Source organism: Heloderma suspectum, chromosome 3 (assembly GCF_057233095.1).
Source record: "Heloderma suspectum isolate Gila_16-S chromosome 3, 16-S_ref, whole genome shotgun sequence".
Taxonomy (NCBI): domain Eukaryota; kingdom Metazoa; phylum Chordata; class Lepidosauria; order Squamata; family Helodermatidae; genus Heloderma; species Heloderma suspectum.
The window spans coordinates 36,764,297-36,780,580 of NC_139460.1; the positions used below are offsets into that span (position 1 = coordinate 36,764,297).

The 16,284-nt window shown below is 45.6% G+C and overlaps 1 protein-coding gene across 1 annotated transcript in view; it reads right to left on the minus strand.

Moving 5' to 3' along the window:
* FLT3 (fms related receptor tyrosine kinase 3) overlaps positions 1 to 16,284 on the minus strand; it is a 103,500-nt gene that overhangs the window by 18,232 nt on the left and 68,984 nt on the right. The window contains exons 18-21 of the mRNA XM_084842928.1: positions 5,771 to 5,881; positions 4,518 to 4,671; positions 763 to 887; positions 104 to 228 (exon numbers count right to left, since the gene is read on the minus strand). Coding sequence (XP_084699054.1) covers positions 104 to 228; positions 763 to 887; positions 4,518 to 4,671; positions 5,771 to 5,881 — 515 coding nt within the window. The remainder of the gene's footprint in view (positions 1 to 103; positions 229 to 762; positions 888 to 4,517; positions 4,672 to 5,770; positions 5,882 to 16,284) is intronic.

Sequence of the window (16,284 nt, forward strand, 5' to 3'; positions counted from 1 at the left end):
TATGCGTGTTTAGACAGAAAAAGACATGGCTGGCTGAGGAATGCTGGGACTTGTAACACACATAGGATTGCACCCTAAACTATTTTTCACACGTTAAGCTTACTGATTTTGATTCCAGAAACTCCATTCCTTTGGCAACTTGATAGGAGAAGTAGAGAAGGTCTTCAAAAGTCAGCACATTGAGGTCCTCTTCATCATCCATTTTCCTATTCACATATTTCATTTCTTCTACAAATGAAAAATCATGATGGGATTTTTTTGTCTAGAGCAGCGGTGCAGAAGCTCAGGCCTAGAGGCCAAATCTGGCCCGCCATAGTCCCTCAGAAGGCCACATTCTCACTGCCTGGCCTCACCCCCCCTTCCTCCAGTCACTGATTGTTTGGTGGATTCCTGGCTTTTGTGCAATTTTCCCCATTCTAAAAGGTGGAGGTGCCTCTCCTAAGGCTTAGCTACTGGTTGGAAGAGCTTTATGCTACTATATGTTGGTGTTTTGGGCCCCTTTTGCCTTTGGCCCCACCTACCACTGAATGAGGCCCCACTCTCAAAAGCTTCTCCAAAATGGAATGTAGCCTTTGGGCTGAAAAAGATTTTGCACCCCTGCTCTAGAGCCCAAGTCTCTGTTACTGGGATTATTCACCAAAGCACCCTCCACCCCACGCCACACCTTACTTCAGATAATTAAAAAAAGAAAACCCCAAACATCTCTCTTCCCAGACCTAAATTTCAAGTTGTCTGTCCTCAAATGACACTTTAATTTCTCACCTTCCTCAGAAAGCAGGGCCATTCCTGATCGTTTAGAGGCCAAATCAAAGTCTTCTTTTGCATGCATGTTTCCAAAGACTCCATTTGCTGGTAAATATGATCCATTTTTTAGTGTATTTCCAGTTCTAAAATAGATGTTTGTTTATTTGTTTAAAAAATATAGAAAAGAAGACATCATAAGAATGGCCATAGCTTCACCATGAAATATATAAACAGGAATCAAAACTATGAGAACAGGTTGGGTGTTGTTGTTATTTTACAAAGGAACATGTGGCTGGTTCTGTACTTGATCAGAATTTGCTCCTCACTGGGACAAGGAATTATCTATATCACATTTTAAATGACAAAGCCTCCGAAAGAGGATTTGTGACACTTTCGATCCAATCAGACAATACAGAAATGAAACCAGTCAACCTCTTGTGGCTGTCTTGTGGCTTTCCTGTAGATATATAGTTCCCCCGCCCCCCGCCAGTCTACCTGTCTCTTTTTTGCCTTCTAAGTGTCGCCAAAGCCCTCCAATGATCATAAATAGGCACCAGATGGTCAATGCCCTTTGGCAACTGCCTTAATGGACCCATTGCAGTTGCCAAGCCAGGATGCTGTTCTCGCAGATTAACCAATTTCTCCTCTCACCTCTTTTTGACCTCTAACTGTAGTTTAGAAGCACCCCCAAAACGTGGGGGTGGGCAACTTCGTGATGTCCTGGGGCTATTTTTGCCCTCCAAAGGGCCACAGACTGTGGGGGCAATGTGAACATGAATTTTTAAAAAATTGTTAATTCTTTTTATGGAAAATAATGGCATCCGTAGCACTACGGAGCACTTTTTGATTTAATTTTTGTTTTTAATTTGGGGGGGGAGGCGGGGGGGCAGGGGGGTTGCCTGTGGCCATGGCTGCATGTTGCCCATCCCTGCTCTAAGTGATCACAACAGGTACTAAATCTGTCCTTCCTTTTGGCACTGTCCTTCAGCCACCAAGTGGGCCCTTCCCTCTGACACATCCCTTTGGCAACTGCCTTGATTGCAGCTGGCTTTCGAGGGCGGGCAGCACATGCCCACTGCAGTCCAAGTAGGTGGTTCTGAGGCCTAACATGGGTGGATGTAATTTCACAGCAGGCAGAAAGCAAGTCAATCAGTCACACAGAGGTTATTCTCTCTCACTTCACTGCAGCTGCTATTTGAAGATGAGCCACTCTTGGGAGCGGGCCAGAGATATAACTCTGAGCCTCCTCAAAGGTAACTAAGAAAACAGACAGCTCACAAAGACTGCACTTCCAGAAGCTGGATCTGGCTAGGGAAGTCAGAGAATTCTGCCACGGACTCCAGTGAGGCTGGATTCTTTAGAATCCAGACCCCCGGAATCCGTGGCGGAACGGCCTTCCCACGGAATCCCTCCGGGATGGAGCTTACATGGCGGCGGCTCGGGCAGCTCCGGCTGGTCTCCTGGCTGCTGCAGCTACAAATGGCGGCCATCGTAGCAGCCGCCATTTGCGTGGCTGGCTTTGTGTCAGGGTGGAAACTGAGCCCATAGAGCCCCAGAGCAGTTCTGATTATGAGGAAGAACAATCCGTGGGAGAGGAGCTTGCTCATCTCTCACAAGCACAGCAACTGGCAGAGATTCCTCCTGCCAGCATTCCTGAGAGAGATAGTGACCCTGGCAGTGACAGAGTGCTGGAGTGGGGCTTGCTGGACACTTGGCGCAGACGCAGGGAGTGGCGACAGATGGAGGGCACTGAAAGGAGGCGCTCCGCTCGTTTGGCGCTAAAACAACGGTTGCGTCCTGAGGACCCAAGGGTAAGACGGAGGATCTCTCCATAGCCCATAACTTCAGAGTCTTCCTGCACTTCTCCTTCAAACGGGGACCAACTGCCTTACCTGGAGCTTAGGCTACTCTGCTATCTATCCCCAGTGCAGTTCCTTGCTTAGTCGCTAGTGATTAGTATCTGTAACAGTCATAAAGTAATGAAGGAATAAAGCCTTGGAGAGAATCCTCGTCGTCTGTGTCCTGAGGTGGCTATTGGAGGGGACTGCAAGAGGCAGCTAGGGTGCTCCTGACACTTTGTTCGGAATCGTTAAGTATTTATGTAAGTATTTACGTAGCCTATCACGGCAAAAGGCAGCCACACAAATGGCGCAGCGGCCGCCATTTGTGTCCCTGCCTTTGCTGTGATAGGCTACGTAAACACTTACGTAGCCTATCACAGCTTACTGCAAGGTCGCAAATTGTGGCCGCTACGACAGCCGCCATTTGCGGCCGCAGCAGCCTGGCCCTGGCCAGAACTCCGGCCGCGGCCAGCCCCAGCTGGCAGCTATGTGGAGCTGCTGCGGAGCACAGCCGGCCAGGGAGGATTCCGGGGGGAGGGACGGAGCGCCTCCCCTCCACCGCGGACTGCCTGCCACGGAGCCAGGTAAGGCTTTCATACATCCCTAGATCTGGCAGGCAGGACAAAGGAAGTGGTAGGTAGGGTCCATCAAGCCCCACAAGGGATTTAAAGAAGCAAAAAGCCTAAAAAATATAAAGCCTGTTCAGACATCACACTAAGCCATGATGGTTAGTATAACATCTGAATGGGGGTCGGACCCAACCATGGTGGTTTATTAACTATCCACAAACCACACTCACCAACCATCTGCTGCAAGATGGTTAGCAGTGCCAACCAAGGCTTGGTGTGACATCTGAACTGGCCCCGTGGGTAACGGAGTGCTTCCATAGAGCTCCATAGTAAGAGCCGCCAAAAATGGCCATTACAGGTGTTGTTGATGGCTGTATATCGCTAAAAAGTGCATTTGCGTATATGCGTGATATAGTGATTTTGCGTACATGCACAAATGCTTGTTTTAGCAATATATGGGGATAATGCACATTTTAGCAATATATGGCGATTTTGCGCAAATGCTTGTTTTAGCAATATGGTGATTTTTGCGCAATTTTCCACCTTTTTTTTTTTTTTGCTTATTTCTGTAAGGGGAGCAGAAAGAAGGAAGAAAATGGCTTCCAATGGCCATCAGCAGTGCTGCTCCTGTAATGGCCATGTGAGCTTCAGAGGCTGCTGGGATGCATGGGGGAGTGGCTGGAGGACTGCAAGGGGAAGTGTGGTTAGAGAGTGGTTAGGCTAACCACACTGTAGGCCATGGTTAGCTGCATATATGGCAGGGGCTCTTGCAGTGGATAGCGCTAACCACCCTGCACCATGGTTAGCCTAACCACCCTGCCCCAATATGTGTCTGAAAGGTTGTCCCAGAGAGGAAGGCCAGCATCTCTTCTCGATCATCCCAGAGTGCAGGACATGGAATAATGGGCTCAAGTGACAGGAAGCCAGATTCCGGCTGAACATCAGGAGAAACTTCCTGACTGTTAGAGCAATATGACAATGGAACCAATTACCTAGGGAGGTAGCGGGCTCTCCTGCACTGGAGGTATTCAAGACGAGGCTGGACAGCCATCTGTCAGGGATACTTGAATATGTGTCATAGTCTTGCCTCAATTATCACCAGCACTCATAATCAACTAAACGAATGGGTCTATGCATTTTTTTCATATTGTTTTGCTAGAATTGCACAGAGATGGGGCAACTTAGGTAGAAAGGGAGGTCATCATAACACATTCAGATACAGAACGCCCTAATGACAACCAGCCTTGGCTGTTGCATCCACCTCCTCCATACATGGACAGTACCCTCTCCTCACTCTTGGCTCGGTACTGACGGAACTCTTAACACATTGCCTTCCCCAAGCCATAGTGGGCTCAGTGGTTACCTTGTGTTGGTACGCCCAGGGAAATTGTGGTAAAAACTGAAATTGTGCTGTCGGAAGATATCAGTCCACGTCTTGTGAAATCGGTCTCTTTTGCTACGTAAGTAGTTCAACAGGTCTCCGTAGCAACAGTATTCAAAAATCAAGTACGTGGGCCCTGAAAGGATGTTTTCAGAGAACAAACAAACAAACATCTCCACTACTTAGCTACTAGGCATCAAATAGAAAAAGAAAACAGACTTTTGGTGGATGCAGTGCCAGCTCCAGGTTTTGGAGGATGCTTGGGTAAGACACTCTCAGTGGGCCCCTCCCTCAGTGAGTCTACCTTCTCACCAGTGGCAATTGCTCCTCATTCTCTTTCTCGTCATTGCTACCACTTGCTTGCTTGACAGGCAGAGAGCCAGTGAGCAAGTAGACAGTGGCATCTACTGCTCCTCCTTCTCACCACCACCATTGTCTGGGCTGGAGTGAAAGGCAAGTTGAACAAGCAGGTTGCAATGGAGTGAACAAGCAGGTTGCAATGGAGTGAAAAAGCAGGTTGCAATGGAGTGAAAAAGCAGGTTGCAATGATGAAGAGGATGAGCAAGTCCTGGGGGGTCTTGTCAGTGGGCCCTGGCTGGGGTGTGGGCTCTTGACCAGTGCCCGACCATGCCTACCCTTGATGCTGGGCATGGGTGGATGCAGCAGAAAGGCAACAAGGAACAGAGGAAGCTGCCTTATGCTGGGTGAGAAAATTGGTCCATCTAGTCCACTCTACTCTGGCTAGCAGCAGCTCTCTAGGGTCTCTGGCAGAGTTCCTTCCCATAGGGATGGATGAACTCACCTCTGTCTGGTATTGGCAGGTGCCCGCTGAAGCGCTGCCCCTGCTCAAGCCCCCCCGAAGCTGTGTTTGAGTCCCCACAAGCTCACCGAGCCACCCGCACTCACCCTGGATCCCGTCTACAAGTGCCCGCCATTTTGCCCTACTTCTTTTTATGGAAAAAAGGAGATATGCGCAAATTCGGGCTGGGAAAGCGTGATCTAAGCAATGGGCCATTTATGCCTCTAATATTGCATAGATCAGCCTTTCCAGATAATACCAGACTTTTCTTGATTAAAAAAAAAAGGCTGTGGAAATAGTTACAAAGAATGGGAGAGGCCGTGGAGGAGGAGGATGTCATGTAAAGCACCCACAAACTACTGTGAGTGAGGAAACACGAGCACACAATAAATGTCTTATGTAGGAAGGCTCTAAATTTCAACAAGTTGTTCCTTACCTGACATGGTACAAGCTCCTAGCAGATTCACAATGTTTTCATGACTTCCAATATGAGTCATCATTTTGAGTTCAGACATTAGAGCATCTTTTTCAGAAGAGCTATATTTTTCTGTAAATGAAACAATATCAAGCAATATAGTTACTTATTTATACACTTGAATCTACATCTACGCAGCTTAAAGCTTTAGATCAGCATTCCCCAACCTAGTGCTCTCAGATGTGTTCGACTACAACTCCCATCATCCCTTGGCCAATGGTCAAGGGTGATGGGAGTTCTAGTCCAACACATCTGGAGGGCACCAAGCTGGGGAAGGCTGCTTTAGATTCTCAGTGAGCAATGCTAAACACAAAACCACTGCTCATAGTTTAGATTGGTTCTAGCTGCAGTAACTTGGCACTGTATTAGGTGAAGATTGATCCATGCTAGGAAAACAGAGCAGAGCTTCCAAGCAACCCCTCCCTCAATCTGTGAAGCTCAGTCCTATGACTGGGAGTGAAGTCAATGGGACTTACTCCCTAAGAAGTGTGCATAGGTTTGCTGCCTCATTGTCAAGAATGGCCAGCATAGCTTTGAAGTGGTCTCCTTGGCTTCTGTGGGTCATGTGATGTTCCATACCCACTAATCCTAGATTATTGATTCTTACTTATAGTCCATTTTTCTTAAAAAATCCATGAAGGACTGACTTCTCTAATACCAACCATCCTGGGATTTAAGATCAGACGGGGAGACTTTGCTTGTGGTATCCTTGAGGAATGTGGCCTGTGGAGTATCATATGTGGCAGGACCTTTTTGATGGTGGTGTCCTGGCTATGGAATTCTCTTCCAGCAGAAATTCGGCTGTCCCGCATGCTGTTGTCATTTAGGCGCCAGTTCAACACCTATTTGTTTGAACAGACTTTGGGGAATAGGCAAGTGCTCTATCCATTTTTTTTTTTACTGATTGATACATTTGTATATGTGTTGATGGTTTTATTGTATTTTATTATATATTTATGATCAGAGTGATTATTTTTAGGGCTGTGCACAGACCCCCTGCTTTGCTTCAGATGCTGCTTCAGACCCTCCAAATCAGCCCTGCTTCAACTGGGACTGATTTGGACCCCCTCCGCTTCAACTCAGTTCCGGATCCAAAGTGAGATTCAGATATCCAGACCGCTCAGTTTGGGCGTTTTCCCATTGCCTTGCATGGGAAAACACAAATGGCCATAACCTTTTCAGTTTTCATAATAAATATATGAAACGGGGGGGGGGGGGATCTCTGCCAACATGGAGGGGACCCCACCTGCCAAATTTCAGACGGTTTGGCCCAGTACTTTTTGTACTAGGTGCAGCTGAAATACAATTTTTTCCACAAAAATTCTCAAAGAAAGAGCTGTACCTCTCAGCTCTGCACTGCTGCCTTTTCCTGCCTGCTCAGCTGTCTATGGCCATGTTTCCACAACAACAGAAGGAGAAGCTATTGGAGGAGTACTGGATTTTTAAAAAGGCATCAGCTTTGCTGCAATGTGGTCCATGTAGGGCCCCATGAGCAGGTTCTCCGGAGCAGTAAAAAATAAAATCACTTCACAGAACATACTTCCTGGTGGGGGGTGGAGTGAACATCATCTGACTGGCAGGGGCTGCTCAACCAATAAGAGAGGCTTCTCCCCCTCTCCCCCCTTTCTCCTTCCCCCTGAAAATAAAGATACAACTGCATTTCAGAAGCAAGCCTCACTGACCACAATGGGAGTTATTTCCCAGTAGATACACATATGCTTGTGCTGGGAAATTGAGCAGTAAACACAAAGGCAGAAACCAGCCCCCATTTTAACCCTCAGGATCTCTATAACGAAAGGCGGATGTAGTTTCTTCTTTATGCAATAAATGAAACAAAGGAGAATTGGAGCCTTGAGATCATACTGTGCCTTGTCAATTGAGGGGGTAAATCGCTGGTGAAAACACCCCCAAGGACTGCTAACCGTCTCCCGCTCATGAGGAAGAGACAGCTAGTGAGCTACGGGGGAATACGCCATGCCTCCTCCTCCTCCTGCTGGGTGATTCACAGCACTTTTTGCATATGTCTCCGTGCACACACATAAGCACACAGACTTATACACAGAAATTGCTGTGAATCGCCCATACTCAAGATTCACAGCGCTTTTTGCATATAAGTCCACGTGCGCACAGGCTTCCAATCGCCATGTATTTTAAAAACATGGCGATTGTGGCAGAGGTGGAGGGACCGATGAGAGCAGGGGCTCGGCAGGGTAGGGGGGAGGACATCCGGAGAACCCGGACAGGGGTGGTTTCTAACATCCCTAAGTAACACCACCAGAATGAACTCTGTCTCTGAAACGCAGCCATTTTTCTCGAGTTATTCAATCTTCCCCCCTCCTCTACCACTGTCACTGATTGGAGACTGCTGGGTTATGTTCAGCTTCATTTGGCAACTAGAGCCATTTCACCAAAGCTTGCTCCCTCCCTCCCTCCTCCTCCTCCTCCCTCCCTCCTCCTCAACCCCTCACTGAACTTTCTCAAGTTGGTACTTTTGGCACCAGGCTGTCTGGGTTGCACAGAATGAATCAGCGAGTCGGACGAGGTGCTTCATATACAAGCTGCTTTGCTTCGGGGTGCCTTGTTGCTATCCTGCTCTGCCTCGTATCATGAGGAGGCACTTCCGAAGCAGCCCGCTTCCACTTATTATTCGGGCTTTGGACCAAGGCGGTGCACAGCCCTAATTATTTTAATACTGTTTATGCGATCAACTGTGTTTTCTATTGGCTGTCAGCTTCCCTGAGCTCTTTGTGCAGAAGGGCAGAATATAAATGAAATCAGTCAATAAAAATATAATAAATGATTAAATATTGGCTGCTAAAAATTACTTCACTCCCTTCCAGTTGTTAACAAATGGACCGTTTTATGAGTTGTTGTTTTACTGGCTTACTAGAGGCAAATGTTAATCATATGGGATGGGCATGTAGAAGAAGTATATTTTATATAAACAAAGAAGCATGTAGGCTGAAACTGCCATTCTTAATAGAACTGATTAAGAGCTTGATCAAGTGTTCACTTTAAAAAAGAGGGAGGGAGCTGGAGCTTCTATTGCAGTGTTACCTTTGCATTAGCCCCAATCCTGACGCAATCATATGATAGTCCATTGCTGTTCAAAAGTAATAGAAAGGCAGGGAGGAGCTAGAAAGAGTGTACGTGTACACACACACACACGCTACAATCAGATCTGTTTTAGTACTAGATGGAAAGAGAGAATTCATTCTAAAATGAAAGGGGGGAGGGATATCCTGAAATGGCAGGAGGCATTACTACAGGAAAAAAGCTAACCTTGTTTGAACCCTTCACTTTTTTTTTCTTTTAAAGAATTACATGAACACTTATGCAGTAAAACAGAAAAGTGCTCATCCTGGGAAATACTTAAAAAATTAAAGGCAAATTAAAGCTTCTTATAAAACGCCAAAAAACACACAACCCTGAGCAGGTAGGAACATAGGAAGCTGCCTTATACTGCATCAGACCACTGATCCATCTAGCCCAGTACTGTCAACACTGACTGGCAGCGGCTCTCCAGCCCTATCTGGAGATGTCAGGGATTGAACCTGGGACCTTCTGCCTGCAAAGCAGGTGCTCTAGTGTAGCAGCCATATCAGGGGTCAGACTAAGTAGCCTCATGCAGTCTCATGCTTCATGTTCTTGCTGAGCTCTTTCTCCCTTGAATATATTGTTGTAAGCTGATGAGACACAGGAATTCCTTATCTTGTCAAAGGTCATACAATTGTATATCTTGTTCTCTGCTGTTCTCTTCTGTTCTCTCCTTATCATGGCTACCCTATAACCCAGTTCTTGTATTATAAACAATAGTGCTAAGAGAAAAAATGTTGAGGATTGCAACCCCATGCGGGAGGGGGAGGAGGAGCCGTTTCATATGTGTCACAATGTCTATAAAACCAATGTGCTAATGTAAATCGGGGCTTCTGGCTCTTTGGAAACGATTCCAGCCTTAAGCCCGCGCGTTAAATAAAGAATCTCTTTTTCCTTCACTCCGTGGTCTCTCTGACTCTGGGTTCTGCAACATAAATGGTGCCGTGACTCGGATGTGGCAGGCTCTGAGCCAGACAGGTGGCAGTTGCCTGCTCTTGATCGCCGCACCGGGAAGACGAGCTCGGCGCATGCCTCCCTTTCTTGGCGCCACCGACCTTTTTGTCGAGTGAATGGGAGAAAGCCTGCACCGGGATCGCCCAAACGGTAGTGAGCAGCAAGAGAACCTTGGGAAGCGGAGGAAGGAACTTGAGCCCTGCCTGTATCGCAGCTGCAATTGAGTTGAAACCCACATTAGAAGCCTTCAGGAGAAAGGCAAGTATATGGGAAAAAGAGGGCCCCGCCTTTAGGGAGAAAGGCCACTGGGCAGAAAAAAAGAGGGCCCCGCCTTATGAAGAAGGTCAGTGTTGGTGGTATACGTATACAAAAGAACCTACTCCTTGCGGGTAGAAGGGGGGCCTGATCACACCCCCGAGTGGGCGCCAGTACCTAGCACGCCAGTACTCAGTAGGAAGCTGAGGAAGCTGGGGAAGCCGTTTTCCGCTCTGGTAAAAAGTGGGTGGCAGGGACATATGGATGTAGTGGAGAGATTGATGATTGTGTGAGTGGCTACTGCGGTTTCTGACGCATACCGTTGACCGTCCGGGTGCCCAGGCCAGTAGCAAAGTGCGTGGTGTGAAAAATCCTCTTGTGTCGGCCAGTGAGACCCCTTACTCACTGACCAATTCCCATTCCCTAATTGTGTCTGTCTTCAATTTAGGAGGGAGGCTATGGGTGGTGGGGGAAGCAAACCTTGCACCCCCTTGAGATGTATGTCAAACAAAGAAGGAAAAAGGTTTTTTTAAAAAGATTCAGAATAGAGAGAGAAAACAGCAAAAAGCTCAAGGTCGAGCTGAGAGGAAAAAAAACAAGATCTGAGGCTGTTAATTAGAAAAATGTTGCAGGACAGTCTGGCTTTTAACAAAGCGTGGGAGCGTGGGAGTGTAAGGCCGAAGACGTAGCTGTTAGCCTAGCGCGCCGAGAGGGGGGGGGCAGGAAAATTGCCCACAACGTTCTGAGTTGTGCAACATCATCACCTCGCCTAATTGAGATGAAATCCCTAAGAAATGGAAACTGAAAATGAAGACCCAGAAGATTAAGGCAAAATAGAAAATAAAGGTGAAGAATCAGCCCCCAGAGCACAGGCTAGACCCCTCTTCGAGTGAAAAGTGTGCCATAAGACTGTCCCAAAGCAGAATGAAGCGGAAAGACCATGTTGAAGATCTCTGTCAAGGTAACCGTGTTTAGCTTTGAACTGTGTTAGAATTGCATAGAGCCTGTAGCTACTGACCATCAGCTATATGATTTCTGAAGAGCGTAACCATTAAGCTTTTGCCGTGGGATTCCCTGCAATGAAGAAATCTCACTGATTTGAGTGTCCAGTGTTACACTGCCTAAGTGTGTGTGCTAAAGAGACCGAGAAACCAGACAGCATGTTCCTGGCCAAGCCAAAATCACGCTACTGCCATGCTCCTGGAAGCTGCAATAAACTGTGTAAGCTGGGAGACCCAACCTGATTGAGAAGAAAAGAAGATATTGGAGCAACTGTCTTGAAAAACAATGAGATCTGTGTAGCTGGCTGGCTGACGCTGTCAGTGATGTTACAACTTTAAGACTGTTTTCCTGTTTGAGACCCCAGCGAAGAAAGCTAACCCGAGTTATTTGTTGCCCGTGCCAAAGCAAGAATTTGGTGGCCCTGTACCTCATCGTGTCCTGTTTTGAGCTTGGGATTTACAAATACAAACAAACTGAGAAGCTTGCCTTTGAAGTCCTGCAAATCACCCCACCGCCTTCCCGAAGATTAATGGCTGCCTGAAAAATGCAAGTATAAAGCGATGCCCATCACCCCCCAGCGTCCTGAGTTTCGGCACTCAGTGTTTCAGTGCTTTCGTGTACCAGGTTAGAAGAAAAAAAAAAAAGAGTAAGTTTTTAAAATGTCTGTGAGAGAACCTGACAGAAGTAAAATAAAATTTACAGAGGAGTTGCCCAGGTTAAAGCGTCACGGCTAGAGAGCTGAGCTGTGCCGCTCTGTTTAGACAGAGGCCTTGCTAAAAAGTTAAAGGCCCTTGTCTGTCAAAAGGGGTGTAGGGCCACACTTTCCCTTTTTAAACTCATGCAAAAGTAGAGAGCCTTTGCTGGAAACATCGCATCTTCATTGCCCAGAGCCTTCACTGTTTGCCTCCATCATCATCTGGGCTTTTTAGAGACACTCTGCACATGAACTAAAATTTTAAATTGTCAAAGACTTGCCATGGACAGTGCTGTGAAGCTTTTGATAAACTTGAACTCTCATCGCTGTGGACCATGTGTCTGTGTTTGTAGTCAGCTCAGTGTACAGCAGGCTAAGTTTGATCTGTGACTTTTAGATTTCCTTCTGCCAGAACTCATGCAGCATAGAGTTGCCGATGCAAAAATGGTGACCTAGAACTCTGCGTGTGTGGGTATGCCCGTCCCTTGATTTTAATGAGCCCTGAGCTTTCAGCCAGAAGACCAGTATGACTGCTGGATCTGCTCCATCATGCCTTACCATGCAAGAAGTGTTTTCCATTCATTGTGTTAAATTGCAGAAAAAGTTTGTTGTATATATTTTATGATTTCTTAAATATCATAAAGTATATGTAATATTTGCAGATTAGTGTTAGTTGCAACTCCAAATAATACTAAGTGTGGTTCCCAATAGATGACAAGAAAAGAAAGACAAAAGCAAGTAGAAAAGAAGGAATAGAGAAAGTAGCAGACAGATAGAGAAGAGAGGGGAAAAAAAAAGAAAGAAAAGGCAAAAGGCAAAGAAAAAACATTTGTAAAAAAGAAGCGTGGCCATAGTTGCCCCCATGATAAATTAAAAGCAGCTGATTGTGCCTGGAGCTTATTACCTGGGGTAAAGTAGCCACAATAATGTAATAGTTCTTTAAAATGAAGAAAATGTAACTAGAAAGAGAAAAAGAGCCTATCCCAAATGTGTGTCAGTGGGACTAGTGTAAGGCAGAAAGGTTTAAGTGAGTGAGTTTAACTTGAAAAAGACAAATAAAGAGACAAGGCTGGTGCATGGAGCAGAAAGTTTTATATAAAAAGTTTGAAACATGATCTGCAATACAGGCAGATCAGCAAAGAAAAAGAAAGCAAAAAAAAGAGAAAAAATTTGTCTTCCCATACTAATAAATAAAAGTGTTATCAAGCACTCTGAGAAGCGAAATTGTTTACAGGAAGCTGTGCCTGAGAACCAAGCACTTCTAGCCTATGCTGAAAATGCTTGCTAGTGTTGTGCTGCCTCATGGGTAACATGTATGGTATAAAACCCATTTAGTGCAATAGCTCGTGGTTCAGAGAAGCTGTCTGATCCAAAAATTAAGTACGCCTGTGTGCTGTAAGTTACCCAATAAAGTCTCCTTGTAAGTAACCCCCCCCTGCTGGAATCCCAAAACACAAGTGGGGCTAGAGCGCCTCACCCAGTATCAAACCCTGCTGTTAAAAGCCATGAAAGCAGGTATGAAGAAGTCAATTAATATGACCAAAGTGTCTAAAGTGCTGCAAGGTGCCACCGAGGCCCCAGAGCGTACTTGGAGCATCTTTCAAATGCCTATCGCCAGTACACCCCCCTCGACCCAGAGGCCCAAGAAGACGTAAACGAAAAAAGAAAAGAAGAAGACCCAGCAGAGGCAGAAGATTCTTAAAAAAGAACCAGTGTGCCCAGTGTGGACAAGATGGACATTAGTGGCATGAATGCCCAAATAAAATAAATCAAATACACAAAGGAAAAAACCAAAGAGGCCAGAATGGGCGAAGAGGGAGACAGCTTGAGAGGGGCCGTGATATTGACTGTGAGGGGCCGTGACATTGACTTCATAATTGACACTGGAGCAGCATCAAAAGCAAGCAAACGTTAGCCTTAAACAAAAAGTTCAAACACTGAGCAAAGTTCTTCAAGCCCAGCGCCGCTTTGTCTTAAAAAAATAAGCCATTCCCATCACAGAAGCTCATCCTTTCCAACCAAGAGTTAAAGTATGAGTTAAAGAGGGAAAAATAACCCTTTGACTCCCAGATAGAGAGGACTGAAAACTGTCATACTTTCCACCCCCGCAGCTATGAAAGCAGCTAAAATTAAACCCTGGATACATTGGACACAAGTCAAAAGAGCGAGAGGGGGAGAGTAGACTGTAAACAGAAATCCTGAAAATCCTTTAAAAATCATTCTGAAAAAGCAGTAAGAAGACTCAGGCTAGACCTTACTGTGGACACACCGGGAAACTGTCCCCCTGCGTACGGTCAGACCTGCAACTGGAGAATTGAAGAAGGGGACTAGACCCTACTGCAGCTTGCCAGGTGAATAGCTGCCCAGCGTACGGTCAGATCCCAAAGAAGATCAAACATGCGTGTTGTAGTGTTAGTAGTGTTGCATTGTGTTTCCTTAATAAGGTGCAAAAAGGGGGGTCTGCCCCTGGAAGGAGAAGTTTGTCCCAGTGATTTGCTGATAATTACTGGCTTCACCTGGCTAACATCATGAAAATAAAACATTTTTGTTTGCCAAGAGGTATACCTGCAAACAGGCTTATTAGCTCTTGCCTAATACCTGTCTGTAGACATCCTGAGAAAATTCAAAAAGATACCATGTTAAAAGTTTATGGTGTAAGTTTAACTTATTCCCAAAATGCTAATTGGGGCATGGTTGCAAAGATCCTACCCCCTACAGAGTTCACTCTACGCACCCCCATCATTGCTGAAACAAATGCTACGTGTGCACAAATGCTTAATTGTCAAAAATTTTTCCAGAAAATACAAAGCTATCCCTGGCCCCCTTCCACTGTAATAAAATTCAAAACATATCTTTTAATGATGCCCACATACTTTTGCCTCATGGATGGTTTTAGACATGTAATTCCCGCACTTGGTCATTCATTCCTGCCAACTTGTCTGATAACCACCCATGTTGCCTCAGCCGCCAATTAAACTGGTGCCAATTCTTCCCCTGTAGCCCGAGAAAATCCGTCAACGGCAGCCTCGAGCACTCCAACTAACTAAAAATTGTAATAGTCATGTGCAGTTATATTTTGACTCAGAAAAATTGGCCTTAGCAATGTCACTGGTTAAGGTTCCAGGTTTAGCCTTGGCTGATGGTCTGGAAATCAACCGGTTAGCTTGCAGCTTAGCCAAAAGCATAAATGCAACCTCACAAGCATTGTCATTGTTAAATAAAGAGTTGCGTGATCTAAGAGGTGCAGTTCTAAAAAATAGAGCTGGTATAGATTACCTCTTCCTTCTTCATCATTTAAGTTGTGAGACACACCAAAAGCTCTGTTGTTTTAACTTAACTGATAATGGCAATGCTGTAGATAAACAAATCAACAAGCTGCACAATATAGTAGCTAACAAAACAATAAGACAAAACAATTAGCTCAATTAGTTAACCCCTTGGCTTCCAGATCTTAGCTAGCTTAAAAGCATTGTTCATCCTAATTCTACCAGTATTGTTCATAAAAGTTCTGTTATGTCTCTGCGTTCCTTGTCTTATGCGCTGTTTAACCAATCTGTTTTATGTCTCAGCTAGTAAAACTGCTGCCCTCTATGCTCTAATAGCCCAACAAGAGGCTAAGTAATATGTATGTCACAAAAAGCTTTGTATGGTTATCAGAAATGCTATAATTGTAATAAAATTATGCATTTAAGGGGGGAATGTAGCAGCCATATCAGGGGTCAGACTAAGTAGCCTCATGCAGTCTCATGCTTCATGTTCTTGCTGAGCTCCTTCTCCCTTGAATATATTGTTGTAAGCTGATGAGACACAGGAATTCCTTATCTTGTCAAAGGTCATACAATTGTATAACTTGTTCTCTGCTGTTCTCTTCTGTTCTCTCCTTATCATGGCTACCCTATAACCCAGTTCTTGTATTATAAACAATAGTGCTAAGAGAAAAAATGTTGAGGATTGCAACCCCATGCGGGAGGGGGAGGAGGAGCCGTTTCATATGTGTCACAATGTCTATAAAACCAATGTGCTAATGTAAATCGGGGCTTCTGGCTCTTTGGAAACGATTCCAGCCTTAAGCCCGCGCGTTAAATAAAGAATCTCTTTTTCCTTCACTCCGTGGTCTCTCTGACTCTGGGTTCTGCAACACTAGCACTGAGCCAGAGCCCTTCCCTGAGGAAAGTGAGTTGCCCTGTCATTAGTGGTGCCACATCAGAGGCCAGAGGATGCTGGTCATGATGACTGCACAACTGCATTATACCCAAGAGCTTGCTAGCAAAGGCTGCCCCACATTTCACCAGTAACCTCCAACTGTGATCCCCCTCCCTCGAACAATGAAACGGATGTGCAAATGTGTAGATGGGATTTAGGGTCTGCAGGTATCTCAAAATATGAATCACCTACTACATCTTTTAAGAAGTACTGTTAAGCACTGGTTCAAGCAAGGCCCAATAATAGTAAGGCACCCCAGCCTGGGTCATCT